Source organism: Arvicola amphibius, chromosome 10, assembly GCF_903992535.2.
Source record: "Arvicola amphibius chromosome 10, mArvAmp1.2, whole genome shotgun sequence".
Lineage (NCBI taxonomy): Eukaryota > Metazoa > Chordata > Mammalia > Rodentia > Cricetidae > Arvicola > Arvicola amphibius.
Window position 1 is genome coordinate 101,656,339 of NC_052056.1, and position 15,018 is coordinate 101,671,356.

At 49.9% G+C, this 15,018-nt stretch overlaps 1 protein-coding gene across 1 annotated transcript; it reads left to right on the plus strand.

Moving 5' to 3' along the window:
• The first annotated feature begins 126 nt into the window (after positions 1–126).
• LOC119825391 (speedy protein E4A-like) lies at positions 127–14,609 on the plus strand. Its single transcript, XM_038346234.1, has 7 exons — positions 127–314; positions 5,798–5,870; positions 9,937–10,155; positions 10,688–10,746; positions 11,237–11,322; positions 14,066–14,234; positions 14,550–14,609. Exons 2-7 carry the CDS (start codon positions 5,810–5,812, stop codon positions 14,607–14,609), a joined length of 654 nt encoding a protein of 217 aa, XP_038202162.1. The 5' UTR covers positions 127–314; positions 5,798–5,809.
• Positions 14,610–15,018: the final 409 nt, after the last annotated feature.

Consider the following 15,018-nt stretch of genomic DNA (forward strand, 5'->3'; position numbering starts at 1 on the left):
GCATCTAGGGACCATCGCGCAAGAATATACCTCTTCCCAGCCGCTTGAAGATGGCGCTCTGAGAGTAATGGCCGCCCCCAGGCCTGCTCTTACCTTCGTGTTTGTCTTCACTCCCTTTGAGGCAGGAGAAACGGCCTGCGGGTTTAAGACTCAAATCTTTCCCAGGCCTGGGACTCTTAAAATAGAAGGAAGAAGATTCTGACGTAAGGAAAAAGAAGCTGTGTGTCATTCTCAATTAACCAAACTTCCTTGAAATACTAGGCACAAGAAATACCCAGCAATGCTGTACAGAGAAGGAAGAGAAAACACAACTGGTGGGTTTTCTAGATCGCACGACTAATGCATAAAACGCCACAAACAGAACCAGAAAAGAACACGTGGAAAGAACAAAACAGTAATGCGGTATCTGGGGTCAGGCAATGATGACAAGTTCTCAAATGGTGAAAGTGTCACAGCTCAGAAGAAAAGGGATCCTGGCGATCGGGAGCCAGGAATATTGAGTGTTACAGCTCAGGTGGAAGAGTGCTTTGGCAGTCGGGAGTCAGGGAACAGCACAGACCACAGTGAGCAGAGCAGCTTACAGCCCTGTCCTAGGGAAGGTTTCCCCAAAGTAACAGCTCTGCTCCAGCAAGAGAGGGCTTCCCCCACTGAAGTTGTTGGAGTTCGGTTCTGGTGCTCCGGAGTGTAGCAACTCCGCTCTGCTAGGGGAAGGATTCCCCAGCGAAACTCTGCTTCTGACTTCTCGTGCGAGGTTGGAACAGATTGTAACAACTCCAGGCTGCTAGGGGAAGGCTTGCGCAGCCAAAGTGGCCCGTTCATCCCCATGTCTGCTTTGGGGAAAGGTCCTCACCCAAACCTCCTTCAGGAGATTTATTGGGAGAGAAGAATCCAGGAGAGTGGCCGCCTCTGCCAGGGTGGAAGAAGAGCAGTCTGAACCTGACCAGGCACAGGGCTTAATAGGGCTTCTTAGGGGCGGCATTTTCCCAGGAAGAAGAGGGATTGGTTAGTTTTTCCTGCTCGCTGATTGGTTAGTTCAGTTCGTCAGGGGCAGAAATGGCTAATTTCAGAGCCAAACTGTTTCTTTCACTGGCCTTTTAAAACTCGTTGGCTCCAGTTTTGGGGCCAGGGCATAGTTCTTACACTGACTCTGGTTCTATTCCAGGACAAAGTGTGTTTCTTTGGTACTGGTTTCAGAGTCAGGGTGCATTTCTTTGGTTCTGGGTTTGAGGCTAAAACATTTTTTTTCACTGGATCTGGTTTCAGGGCCAGGGTGGGCTTCTTTGGCTGGCCCTTTTACCCTACAAATAGTACAATATGATGAACAATTCACCAGTTTCTTGCTGAAATAATGCAGCAGGGTTCTTGGCATAATCCTTCATAAAGATGTTGGTGTCAAAATTGATAACAAAATCTGCCAACTCAAAGTTCTCTGATGCAGAAGAATTTTATCATAGAAGCAGCAGCAAGCCACCTTGGAGTGCCAATTTTAGGTAAACTATTAGGAACTAGCCAGAGACAGAAACATCAGGCACTGTAGGGTGACTTGGAGGGACTCCACTGCTTCTTCTCTCAAGTCCCTTCTGCTGTCACCTGGTATCTGAGGGGCTCATTTGAGCTGGTACTTATCTCATGAAGCAAAAGCTCCCACATCCTTGTGACAAACAGGTAGTTACATCTCTGAATGAGGGGCCTGGACTACACTCCCCAGGTGACAGGGAGATAGGAACATTGCACAGAGGGGACTCGGATCTTTCTGAAAAGGAATTCATTCCTTGCAATGAGGATATTTCAAGCCTATATAATTTTTTGTATTAAGAAAAGATTTCCATGTGTACAGACAGAACAAGGGTCACCAGCCAGCAGGCTGAGGTCCTTCTACTCTGCAAGGAGAAGCTCACCCAGTGCTGGCATCCCAGGTGTGCCCACAGTCTACTGGCTGGACCAGCAGGCCTACAGGCTTTCAACTACCAGTCCTGACCTTGAGGTCCACTGTGTCCAGCTTTATAAACTAGAGACTTAATGTCCCGGCCTTTAACCCACCGGTGGCCCTGGCACATGGCAGCTGTTGTCATATATGGCCTCCAATAGTAGCAACAGATAGCAGCTGTGCCTGCCGGTGCTATTGATCCTCAATGGTCTTAGGTGTTGTGGCTCTCAATAGAGTGTTACAGTTATTGAGTCCAAGACAGACTCATAGCTTGATTAAATTCCCCAGGTGACAGGGAGATAGAGATACTCTTTTTCATTGAGTTTACCTTGACGAGAAGGGACTCTCAAGTCTTTCAGAAAAGGAAGTTCTTGCTTGAAATGAGGGCAGAAAGCTTATATAATAATAATTTTAAAACCAGATGTGTATCGAAGAGGTAATATGTATCTCTACTGTAAATTTCCTCAAGAAAGCATTCTTTAAAATGGGAAGGGTGGAAAACTTTTTACCATATGGCAACAAGCAAAATTTAATCTTTTATTTATACCTCATTGCTGAGCATAGAATCCAAAACTTCCTGTATGTTAGGCAAGTGAAATTCTGCTAGGCCACACCCCAGCCCCTCACTGGGGGATTCTAGGCAGGGGCTCTACCACTGAGCCACACCGCAGCCCCTCACTGGAGGATTCTAAGCAGGTACTCTACCACTGAGCCACACCCCAGCCCCTCACTGGGGGATTCTAGGCAGGGGCTCTACCACTGAGCCACACCCCAGCCCCTCACTGGGGGATTCTAGGCAGGGGCTCTACCACTGAGCCACACCCCAGCCCCTCACTGGGGGATTCTAGGCAGGGGCTCTACCACTGAGCCACACCCCAGCTCCTCACTGGGGGATTCTAGGCAGGGGCTCCACCACTGAGCCACACTGCCCAGTCCAATCTTTTTTTCAAACCATGTAATACAAGTTAATAACATCAAAGAAGATCCTAAAATATGGAACCAGAAGTAATAATGTTGAGGGACTAATAGTCATGATATACCTTGATGTAAATATGTACTCTTGGGGTTGGAGAGATGACTCAGCAGCAGAGCACTGACTGCTATCCTAGAGGACCCAGACTGGATTACCAGCACCCACCTAGTGGTGCCCAACCAGCTATAACGCCAGTCCTAGGGGTTCTGGTGCCCTCTTCTGACTTCTATGGGCACTGCATTCTCATGTTGCACAGACAACCATGAAGGCAAAATATCCATATACAAAATATGTTTTACAAGGACAGAAAGTAATGCACTGTTGCCAGAGAACATGGATTATAAATCCACTTATACAAATATTCCATACCAATGCAAAAATACTTTAAAGGAAAGTTGCAAAGTAAAATAAATACTAACAAAGTCATGTGCTCTAAAAGACAAGGTCAATAACAAGCCTTTATAGACTAATAGAACATTTTCTGTGGGGATACATGGAAAATTGGGCAGGCAAACCCCGGAACATGTGTGATGTTGTGCAAGTTAGATAAACTTACAAACAAGTTCCCTGGTTTGATAGTAAAGATTCTTAACTCTAGCTCATGCGTAAGCATCAACCTCTCCAGATGCAACACCTGCCACCATCCTCTATTTGGGGGGGACAGACGCTGGACCCCATCCCAGGGCTCCCTGAGCAAACAGAATGTTCCAGAGCTCTCCCATCCCAGCACTTGAGTACAGGCAGACTTTCACGTTGCCGGCTGTGGGAACGTGAGACATCGGTCGGAAATTGGAACGAGCGAGTTGTTAACCAAGATGGAATGACAGACTAGAGGGAAGAAGGGGGAAGAAACTGCATCTTGGAATGAAGGATTCCAATGTGTGCCCTTACCCCGGAGGGAGTGAAGGGAGGAGGCCACCTAGGAAGGATGCTCCATCATGGGTGATGCAGTGGCTCATCAGGAGACCCAGCCTTCAGCTCCAGCTGTCAGTTATCACTGTGTGACTGGGCAGTCTTCCGGCTTTCAGTCACCTCGATTAAAGGAGGAGCCCAGAGAGTAATTGGTTGTCTTATCTCACACAGCATCTCCTATTCACAAGAACCGATGTTCTGACCATAAAATGGGATTTTTAAGGACCAACTCAGTGGTCATGAAGCAAGCCAAGAGGGTGCACTTCGAGTAGAGAGGCAGCAAGGGGAGATATGTGGTATGGATGTGTGTGCCTGATGTGTAGATATTATGTGTATGCACAAACATTTCACTCATTTTTAATTTTTTTCATTTGTGTATGAGCATGCATGTGCCATGATGCACATATGGTCAAGAAAAGAACTTTGGGGAGTTGGCGCTCGAGCTCCACTTGTTCCGAGGCAGGCCTTGTGTTGTTCCTTTGCTGGGTACTCCGGGCTAGCTGGCCAGCAAGCTTCCTGAGGGCAGATTATAGGTCTGTGAACTTCTGGCAGGCTCCTCTGCTTTCCCCCATCTTGCTATTGGAATACTGGGATTCCAGACAAGCTACCACCTCTGCTGGTTTGTTTTGTTTTTGACCTTGGCTCTGGGGCTGTGACTCAGGTCCTCTAGCTGTCACTGCAAATGGCTTTACCTATTGAGCCATCTCCCCAGCCCTTTGTCTTATCCTAAGGTTCCGTAACTGTGTGGATAGATCACATTTTGTTTTAAGCACAAATCTGCCGACAGATACTTGCTAACCTGCTGACAGACGCTGTTCAAGTTCCTGCACAAGTACCTGTGTAGAGATCGACCGGGTAGCATCCCAGAGTGGAACTGAAGCATCATCTGGTAATCCTTTGTTTGACGTCGTAAGGAGCCATCAACCCATTTTTCACATTGACGGCACCATTTTGCAATCCTGCCGGCGATGTAGGCTGCTCATCGCATTCTTGCCAATGCTTTTCGTTCTCCAACTTATTTATCACCGACATTCTCGTGGTGTCAAGTGGTAGCTCATGGGGATTTTCATTGGCATCCTTATTTTAAAGAACATGCCCACTGGGTGCTGGAGAGGAGGCTCACTGGTTAAGAGTACTGTCAGCTCTTCCAGAGGTCCTGGGTTCAGTTCCCAGCAATCACATTGTGACTCACAACCATCTATAACTGTACTCCTATAGGATCTGAATGACCTCTTCTGGTGTTCAGACAAAATACCCGTACACATAAAAAACCTACACACAACACCCATACACATAAAAATAAACAAAGACATGTTCATTTCAAGACTACCCATCAATTCATTACTGACTCCCCACCCCCGTGTGTGTGTGTGTGTGTGTGTGTGTGTGTGTGTGCATGTGTGTAGACCAGAGGTCATATATCTTCCTCAATTACTCTCCACCTTATCTTTTAATAAAGGGTCTCTCATTGAATTTGGAGCTTGCAGATTCTGCTAGACTGGCCAGCCAGTGAACCCTAGGGATCTTTCTGCTTCTGTCTCCCCAGCAAGGGATTATAGGCAAATGCTATTCCTGGCTTTTCCTTTTTTTTAATGTGGGTGCTAAAGATTGAACCAGGTTCTTATATTTGGGCAGTAAAGACTTTACCAATGAAGAAGCCTGTCCACCCTGCCCCCCCCCATATGATTTGTTTGTTTTTGAAACAGGTCTCATTCTCTAGCCCAGGCTGGTCTGGAACTTGCAACAATCCTCCTGCCTCAGCATCCCAGGCCTTGGGATTGTAGGTGCATGTTATCATGGTCAATTGGATTCTGAATCTTGTTTGGGTGACTTCTTAGGGTAGGCATGTGGGGACTCGGTCCTGCAGTCACAGGCCAGTATGAATGTCACCGTATCAGCCCCTAGCCTCTCCGCCATCAGCTTCCCTAGTGCTCTGGCTCTAGAACAGCAGCAAGGCCACGAACTAAATTGTTATCCTGTTGCAGGTAACCACACGGATGGTCGGGTCCTGGAGCTTGCCTCTGCGTGCCATGCCATCTAAATTCGCTTTCTTCCGTCGTAAGTACTGGGCTTCCTCCATCTCTCTTGGCTCCTCAGTCCATCCACTGTCGGGACCCCTCCTGCACATGATTGGAATTTCTCCATGTGACTTCCAGGAAGTGACTGCTCCTGTGTTCTCCCAGGGGCTAGGAAGATGGCTCAGTTGAGCAAAGTGCTTGTCATGCAAGCCTGTGGATCTGAGTTCAAATCCCCAGAACCCATGTAGAAAACAAAAGAACTGGGCGGTGGTGGTGTACTCCTTTAATCCCAGCACGCGGGAGGGAGAGGCAGATGAATCTCTGTGAGTTTGAGGCCAGCCTGGTCTACAGAGTGAGTTCTAGAGTAGCCAAGGCTACACAGAGAAACCCTGTCCAGAAAAACAAAACAAAAAAGAAAGACAGAAGGTAGGGTGGCTTGGGCCTGTAATCTGAGCTGGGGAGGTGGAGTCAGGAGACTCTCCTGCATTTGCTGACCAGTGAGTCCAGATGAGTCATCAGGCTCCAAAGGTGGAGGGCTGGAGAGATGGCTCAGAGATTAAGAGCACTGGCTGCTCTTCCAGAGGTCCTGAGTTCAATTCCCAGCAACCACATGGTGGCTCACAACCATCTGTAATGAGTGCCCTCTTCTGGCATACAAGCAGACATGCAGGCAGAACACTATACATAATAAATAGATTTTAAAAAAAACAAGGTGGAGGATTGGTGAGATGGCTCAATGGGCAAAGGCACCTGTTGCCGGATCTGACCGTTTGAGATCGAGCCCTGTGACGCAGAACCAGAGTGATAACTCCAGAAGGCTGCCTCTGGCTTCTTCTCCTGCCCAACCCTGCCCCAAATAAAATAAACTTTAAATGTTTAATAAAGTGGAGAGCAGCTGAGGAAGACCTGATGTCTTTGTCTACATGCATATAGATGTTTATCCACACGTGTGTTGCGAAACATAAGTAAAAAGGATTTATTTTGTATGCATGTGTGTTTAGCCTGCAAGTGTGACTACACACATGCGTGCAGTACTCTTGGAGACCAGAAGAGGGCTTCAGATCCTCCTGGTACTAAAGTTACAGATGGTTGTGAGCCACCATGTGGTTGCTGGGAATTGAACTCAGGACCACTGGAAGAGCAGTCAGTGCTCTTAACCACTGAGCTATCTCTCCAGCCCCATAAATTTAAGTGACAAGGAGATGAAAGAGAACCACACCTCCGGTGGCAGCCTTGTGTTTGGATGCCCTGAAGAGCCAAGTGAAGCTCTGAGTGGTGTTTGCCTTGGTTCCCAGTCCCGGCTTCTACTTTACCATTCATGCTCTCGGTGGAAGGCTGTGCCTGGGGCACCTTGCTCCTCCCTACTCTGACCTGTGGCCTCCAGATGCTGAGACCCCACTCAATGCCTTCCACTTAGGGGCTTGACTGGCTTCTCGAGGCTGAGCCTGGACTCCTCTTTGTTCACTGAGTTGTGAAGTCTGCATCTGGACAACGAACTAGAGCCAGTGAGATTCCCCCCCTTTTCTCTCTCTCTCTCTCTCTCTCTCTCTCTCTCTCTCTCCCCCCCTCTCTCTCTCTCTCTCTCTTTCTCTCTCTCTCTCTCTCTGTCTGTGTCTGTCGGTCTGTCTGTCTGTCTGCCTATCTCTGTCTCTCTCTGGGTCTGATTTCCTAAAAGTGCTATTTTTCTACAGTTAAGGAAATTAATTTTTTCATGTGTGCGTGGTGTTCATGCATGTGTGTGCATGTTCATATGTGGGTGAGTATGTATATGGGTGCACAGACATGTATGAGAGAATGCATGTGGAGACCAGAGGTTGACATTAGATGTCTTCCTCAATTACACTCCATTTATTCAGAGTCCCTTGAACCGAGAGTGCACCGCTAGCCCAGCCAGCCTGTGGGATTCTCCAGGCTCCACTTCTGAGTAATGGGTTTACAGACAGGTGGCCACACCCACTGGCTTGTTGTGGGAGGTGGCTGGGGGTTTCACTACAGGCCTCACCCTTGTGTGGGAAATGCTTTAAGGGCTGAGCCACACTCCAGCCGCTACTTCCCGTATTTGCCCCATTTGGTAAATGTGACCATCTGGGACAGAAAATCTGGACCCTGAGACCCCACTGTGGGCAGAAGTAGCAGAAGCCCAGCTGCTCCGTCCCTGACCCCACTCTGCTCCAAGGGTCTCACTGGGTATTGGGAGGTGTCACAGAACAATATGCTTCCCTTAGTAGTCGGGGACAACCACTCACCAAGGTCAAGGGCAAGGCCAGAGCTGCAGACCCAACAGGGTGTGGGGAATGAGAGGGGGTCACCCTGCCGAAGCCTCCCTCCCTCCCGGGTCTCCATGCTTACATAGGCAGCGGAAGTTACAGGAGGCGTGGGCTGTAGTTCCTCAGAGAAGGACTCCAGTCCTCTACTCAGCAAAGAGAGCCTTCCCTCAGGCCACCCTCCCTCAGGATCACTCTCTCTTTGCTGCTCACTTAGTAGACACCTCACTCCTTTTTCAATGAAAAGTTGACATTTGTTTATTTAGTGTGTGCGCATGTGTGCTTGCCGTGGCACACATATGGAGGTCAGAGTCAGTTTGTGGAAGTCGGTTATCTCCTTCCACCATGTGGATCGTGGATCATGGATCATGGATCGAACACAGATCAACAGACTTGGTAGAAAGTCCTTGAACTACATCTCAGCACCTTGATTTGCTCTTTTTTTGTATCCCTGTTGCATCCCAAGTCTGTGTATGTCTATCAGTCAATGGTTAAGCCAGGACTCTTGCTTCTGCGACTAGAATCAGGGAAGCTTCTGATATAGAACCCAAAATCGGTATTTCTGGGGAAGCCACAAGTCAACATTGCATGTCTTCCTCTCTTCACATGTGTGTGTGTATTCACACCTATGCAGATCTTTGAGTGTGCAAGAGCCCAGGGGGCACTGGGTATACTTTATCACTCTGTGCCTTATTTCTCATATCTTAGCTAGGCTAGCAGCCGAAACCCGGGGATTCTGCTGTTCCCTCCTGCACCACACACATGTGTGCATGCGCGCGTGCGCGCGCGCACACACACACACACACACACACACACACACACACACTACACCTGGGTCACTGTGTCTGGCTTGTGTGGTTGCTGAGATTTGAACTCAGGTCCTTTTGGTTGTACACCAATCACTCTTGATGACCGAGGCATCCCTCACCCAGTACACAAAGAGGAAAGCAGGACCCAGACTTGGAAGATGGTTTTGTTCATGAAAGGAGACTAGGTCAGTGGCCAGAGACATGTCAACCCCAGATTGTGAGAGAAAGTGGATTTACTAATCTGTAAATTGCAAAGCTTTCTTTCAAGCTGGTTTTCAGGTTGAAAAGCTGACGACGTCACGGGCTCCCGCACTCCTCATATGAAGGGCACACTCTGTGGGGCTAGGCAACCCAAAAGACGACAGTGTCTTCTCAGAGCTCCACTCTTGAGATCTCCTCAGACTAGGGAAGGGGCATCAGGCCTGGATCCCGCGAGAGTCCAGGAGGAGGGCGGAATAGACCAAAGTCTGGGATTTGTGGAAGGGAGGAAACAGGTTGGGAGAATCGTGACCGCTGGCCAACTGTCATTGTGTTCTGAGGGACAGAGTACTCAGCCTGGCATCACCAGGCCCTCACCTGGGGTGCTGACGCATGGGGAGATCTCAGGACCAGCAGGTGAGGGGACTGGGTGAGGAGAGATGTGAGAGGGTGATGGCAAGGAGGAAGGGCACAGAAGGAAGGAGGGAGGCCCAGGAGGCAGGTTGGGGGTAGGGAGGACAGGGAGTCAGACACACATGGACTAAAAACCTGCAGTACAAGGAAGGGGTTAGGCACCAAGAGTCAGAGACAGGACAGAGAAGAAGGGACGTATTAAGAGACTTCCTTCGTATGGGGACTATTTGTCTCTGATGAGGAAGAGGCTTAAGGAATGGGGAGGGGGGTGCGGACAAGGTGAGGTGCAGGTGGCCATCACCCCAGAGGGTTTGGAGAAAGGCAGTAGCTGAAAAGGTTTGGAGTGTTTGGGGTATCAAGGGGCAGGGCTGAGATTCACCAAAGCCTGAGCTTCACGCTGGGGTATGGTTTCTTCACTTAGAACTAAGGGTGGAGGCCAACTCCCAGCCTCCACCCACCAGCCCAAAGAGGAAGAGGAACTTGTCATCGGATTCTGAGGATGACCTGGCAGAGCTACTGGACCCTGAGCCTGAGCCGGTGTGGTCTGTGGAGACACTGTGTGGGCTCAGGATGACGCTGAAGAGGAGGCGCGCGTCTATGGTGAGGCCTGAACACCACAAGGTCTTCACCAGGATGCTGGGTAGGTGACACTGCATGGCTCCCTCCTTAGGCGAAGGAGGAAGCTTCTAGTCAACCTCCTTCTCCGTGGGAAAGCTGCCCTCCCAGTCCAGAGTGGTCTGCCTGGGAGGCTCAAGCTCAGTTGACTCTCAGGGACCCATAGGTGGCAGGGGCTTAGGCTAGAGTTGACAAAGGTTCACATGGAGGTGAGGAAGAGGATAGTAACTTACCTCTTCCCGGCTTTGCTGAGCTGGGTATCTTTGCCCACACAAGGGCAACCCAGCCAAGTTCCCACTGTCATATGACATCACACCAGACAGTCGGCCTAAGTGCTTCTGGCCTGTGACGGTGTGCATGGTGTGCATTTGCTGTAATGAGAGGATGTCATGGTGTCTTGACACATGCTGGGATGCGGATGGAGCTCAGAGGCAGGCTTCTGACCTGAGCCTTCCCCCAGGGGGTGGGTTCTCCTGGCTGTCCCCCAGGGAGGCGGCTCTCCTGGCTCTCCCCAAGTTCTTCCCTTTCACACCATGACACGTGTGCTTCCTTCACAGAGGATCCTGTGGTGAAAAAATTCCTGGCCTGGGACAAGACGCTGAGAGTGTCTGATAAGGTGTGCCAAGCTGGGCTCCAGATCCTGTCCTGCCTGGGGAGGGACCTCCCTGACCACTGGCCTCTGTCCCAACCCAGAGCCACCAGAAGTCACACGATCCTGACCCTCGATATCCTGCCAGTGTCTCTCTTCAGGGCCTGGCAGTGTCTTACAGAGTGGACAGGAGACCCTTGCCTCACTGGGGTCTGAGCCCCACAGTCACCATCTTACCCTGGGAATTGCTTCTTCTCTCCCACAGTTCTCTGAGACCCTTTGTTCCCGCCGGGCAAAGTCCTCCTGTCCCAGTTGTCCTAAGTCCTCCCTCAGAACTGACCCGGAGCTAGCCATGCCTTCCTGAAGGCCCCTTTCACCCTCCCTTCCCCACACCAGCAGGCACCCAAACCTCGGGACTCCTCTCTGAGCCTCACGCCCCCTCAGCCCCCGTCCCCTGTCCCTATGGTCTTCCTCTCCAGGGTGTGATGGCTCCTCTCCTGTCTGCTCTCTCCTTCAGTACCTCCTGTCTATGGTCATAGCTTATTTCAGCCGCGCCGGGCTCTTCTCCTGGCAGTATAGGCCCATCCACTTCTTCCTGGCTCTGTGAGTATTTTGCCCCCTCCTGTTGGCCACTGTTCCCTGCCCTGGATGTTGGGTCAGGAGAAGTGGGCCTCTGACTTTTCACCCCTCCTATGCCTGGTTTTGTAGCTTTATGAGGGAAAACAAGCTAATGTTTTTATTTATTTATTTATTTATTTATTTATTTATTTTATATGCGTTGGTGTTTTTGCCTTCATATATGTGTGAGGGTGTTGGATCCCGTGGAACTAGATTCACAGACAGTTGCGAGCCACCATGTGGGGGCTGGGAAGCTAATGTTTATTTTTAAAACCAAGCAAGGGGCCGGGCGGTGGTGGCGCACGCCTTTAATCCCAGCACTCGGGAGGCAGAGGCAGGCGGATCTCTGTGAGTTCGAGACCAGCCTGGTCTACAAGAGCTAGCTCCAGGACAGGCTCTAAAGCTGCAGAGAAACCCTGTCTCGAAAAAACAAAAAAACAAAAAACAAACAACAACAACAAAAAACCAAGCAAGGGACTGGAGAGATGGCTCAGTCGGTAAAGCATTTGCCATACGTTCATAAGGACCTGGGTTCAGATCTCCAGAGCCCAAATGAAAAGCCAGGGGTAGTGACATGTGGTTGTTGTCCTAATGCTTGGGGTAAGAGACCTCAGGATCCCTGGGTCTCACTCCCCAGCCAGCCTAGACTTATTGGCAAGACTTGTGTCCCAGGGAGAGGCTCTAGATAAAAACAAGATGGATGGTTCCCGTAGCTCAATACCTAATGTTCACTTCTGGCCTCCGCAGAGGCACACATGCACAAACATGCACCTACATACCCACATGTATACATGCAGCATGCACACACACACACATGCACTCCACACATACACACATACGTGTGCACACTCACACACGCACACTAAAAACGAGAATAAGAGGCTGGAGAGGTGGCTCAGAAGTTAAAGGCGTGGATTTGGTTCCCAGCGTTCGCCCGACAGCTCACAGCTGTCTATAAGTGTAGTTCCAAGGACTATGAAACCTTCTTCTTGCCTCCTTGGTCACTGGGCATGCACATGGTACACAAGCATACAAGCAGGGAAAACACCCATGCACAGATAAAGCAATAAAATAAAGAACGCAACAAAGCAAGAGGAAACAGGAAAGATCTGGGATTTGGAGCTCAAAGGGGGCAGGTGATTTGGAAGTGGTTGCTGCTGTTTCTGTTTCTTCTCTTCCGCCTTCTTCTTGCTTTCCCTTTCCTCCTCCTTCTTTTTTCCCATTTGTTTTGGTTTGGTGTTTGAGACAGTGTTTCTCTGGGTAGCCCTAGAGATATGTGCCTACCAGCAGAGAGCCTGTAACCTCACTTAGAGAACTGAAAACTCTGGGTACTTGACAGCTAGAGATTCAAGATGGCCTCTCAGAGGGCTGCTCGCTCGTGTCTGTGTGCACAGAAGAGAGGGCATGACTCTATGTGGCGGCATTCTAACACACAGAACCCTCCTGGGGGGAGAGAAAGATGGAGTAGAAGTGTCCCCAAGGACTGAGGTGCTGCGCTTCCTTTACTGACTGTCTCCCTCTGTGCTGAAAGCACCACACACCATGCATACCCCCTTCTCCCCTGGATCCCATGGTCCATCTCAGGCCTGCCGGTACAGCTCCAGTCCTGAGTAAGATAACCCCTGCTGCTTTCCTTTGCCAGCCTGTCCCAGTCTAGTGCGTTTGTTTTGTAAGAAAACACAGGCAACTCCCTCCCAGGCTTCCAGAAAACTGCACCAGATATCACTCTCCTCCTGAGGCTGGAGTGCCCAGTGTGAACTCTGACCTCTGTCCAGGTACTCTCCAAGTTGGCTCCCCCATCACCCTCATACCTCCTCCTTTCCTGGCTGGCCCCTTCCTAATTCCCTTTCCTCATTTTGACCCTGTGTTTTCTGTGTGCGTGTCTCACAGTTGTGTGCCTGGAGACACTTCACCCCCCTAAAATTGGTCCAAACTCTGAAACCCTGAGACCAATCAGTGTGATGAGGAGCCTCCTGCAGCTCCGGAGACTCAGGTGGAAGGATCTCTTGAGCTCAGGCATTCGGTGCCAACTTGGGCAATATAGGAGGACAATTCAAATCAAACAAAAAGTGGGTGAAAGACCCCTTGGCTGCTTTCCTTAATCTTCCGGCTTTTGCCTCCAGCAGTGTTGCAATAGATCACCACCATGACAGGATATTTAGGGTTATAGTCTTTGGTGTTGCCCCCTCTTTTTCCTGAGTCCTACTACAGTACACCTGTTGAACGGGGGCTTCTCAAAAATTCTGTCATTCTTGGGAAACTTTAATTCTGTTTGTGTTGGGAGTGGTTAGGTTATACTACCCAGTCAATGACCTTATCAGTGTTAAATTGTGCCTTGACTACCTCTTTCATTTGTTCACTCATTCATTCATTTGCTCTCCAGTTCGTCCAACAAGTCCTACAAAGTGTGTTGTCTATACCATGAGGCAATTGAAGTAGAGAACTCAGAAATGTTGATTGTGTCAGCCATTGGACACAAACCGGGGAAGAGGGAAAGGATGGAGACGGGAATCCTGAGGCCATCTCGTGTCGAGAACACCAAGGACAGCATTGGGCTCTGTAGATGCTTGATTCTTCTGCTCCATGTGGCAGGCTCCTGTCCACAGTGGACTGGCTCTCCCTTCACACTGGGCAGGGCTGATGCCGTCCAGTGATGAAATGCTCCCTCAGCCCCACTTCTGGATCTGCCTTGGTGAAGAGCCCTACAACACCCTGATTCCCTCCCCAGGTACCTGGCCAATGACATGGAGGAGGACAACCAGGCCCCTAAACAAGATATTTTTTACTTCCTCTACGGGAAGAGCTACGCCCAGCGCCCCATGTTCCACAAACTGCGGTTCCAGTTCCTTCGGTCCATGGGCTGGAGGATCTGGGTGTCCAGGGAGGAGTGTGAAGAGGTGGGTGTGGGGCACGTGGGGCGCAGAGGGATGGGCTGGACAGACAGAGAGAACAGTGTGGTTAAATGTGGGAGGTGGGATCGGGGAATGGGAGAGCAGGAAGGTGGGTCCGAGGATGCGGAGTCGAGAGCCAGCGTCTGGACATGGGTCTGAGGGCAGAGTCTTCCACGAGAGCCAGCATCTGGACATGGGTCTGAGGGCAGAGTCTTCCACGAGAGCCAGCATCTGGATATGGGTCTGAGGGCAGAGTCTTCCACAAGAGCCAGCATCTGGAACTTCTCACAGAACTGTTTGGTTTCGTTGTTTTTCTTCCAGATCCAGGCTTACAATCCAGAGCTCTGGGTGTGGGTACGAGATCGCACCAACCTATCTTAGAACTCTAGGATCAGAGTCCTGAGGTCATTGACCTGACATAGGTATGTCCTTGGTGTCTTTTTGTTTTGTTTTGTTTTGGTTTGGTTTGGTTTGGTTTTTTGAGACAAAGTTTCTCTGTGTAGACTTGGCTGTCCTGGGAACTCATTCTATATACCAGACTGATCTTGAACTCACAGAGATTCACCAGCCTCTTTCTCCTGAGTGCTAGGATTAAAGGCAAGTGCCACCACTACCAGGCCTGTCCTTGGTGTGTTTTAAAGTGTGTCCATCTGTCTGTGGTCTAGTTAGGAAAGGTACAGAACCCGCATACACACTTGACACACTGCATCCCACACTTAACCTCTGTACTATGAGAAAACCCAGTCACACACGCAGCGGGACTCACCCCATCACTGCGAACACAGAGATG

Coding starts and splice junctions, on each gene's coding strand:
- LOC119825391 (XM_038346234.1), top strand. CDS start 5,810: ATGGTCGGGTCCTGGAGCTTGCCTCTGCGTGCCATGCCATCTAAATTC. Junction 10,156..10,687: donor GGTCTTCACCAGGATGCTGG/GTAGGTGACACT, acceptor CTTCCTTCACAG/AGGATCCTGTGGTGAAAAAA. Junction 10,747..11,236: donor CGCTGAGAGTGTCTGATAAG/GTGTGCCAAGCT, acceptor TCTCTCCTTCAG/TACCTCCTGTCTATGGTCAT.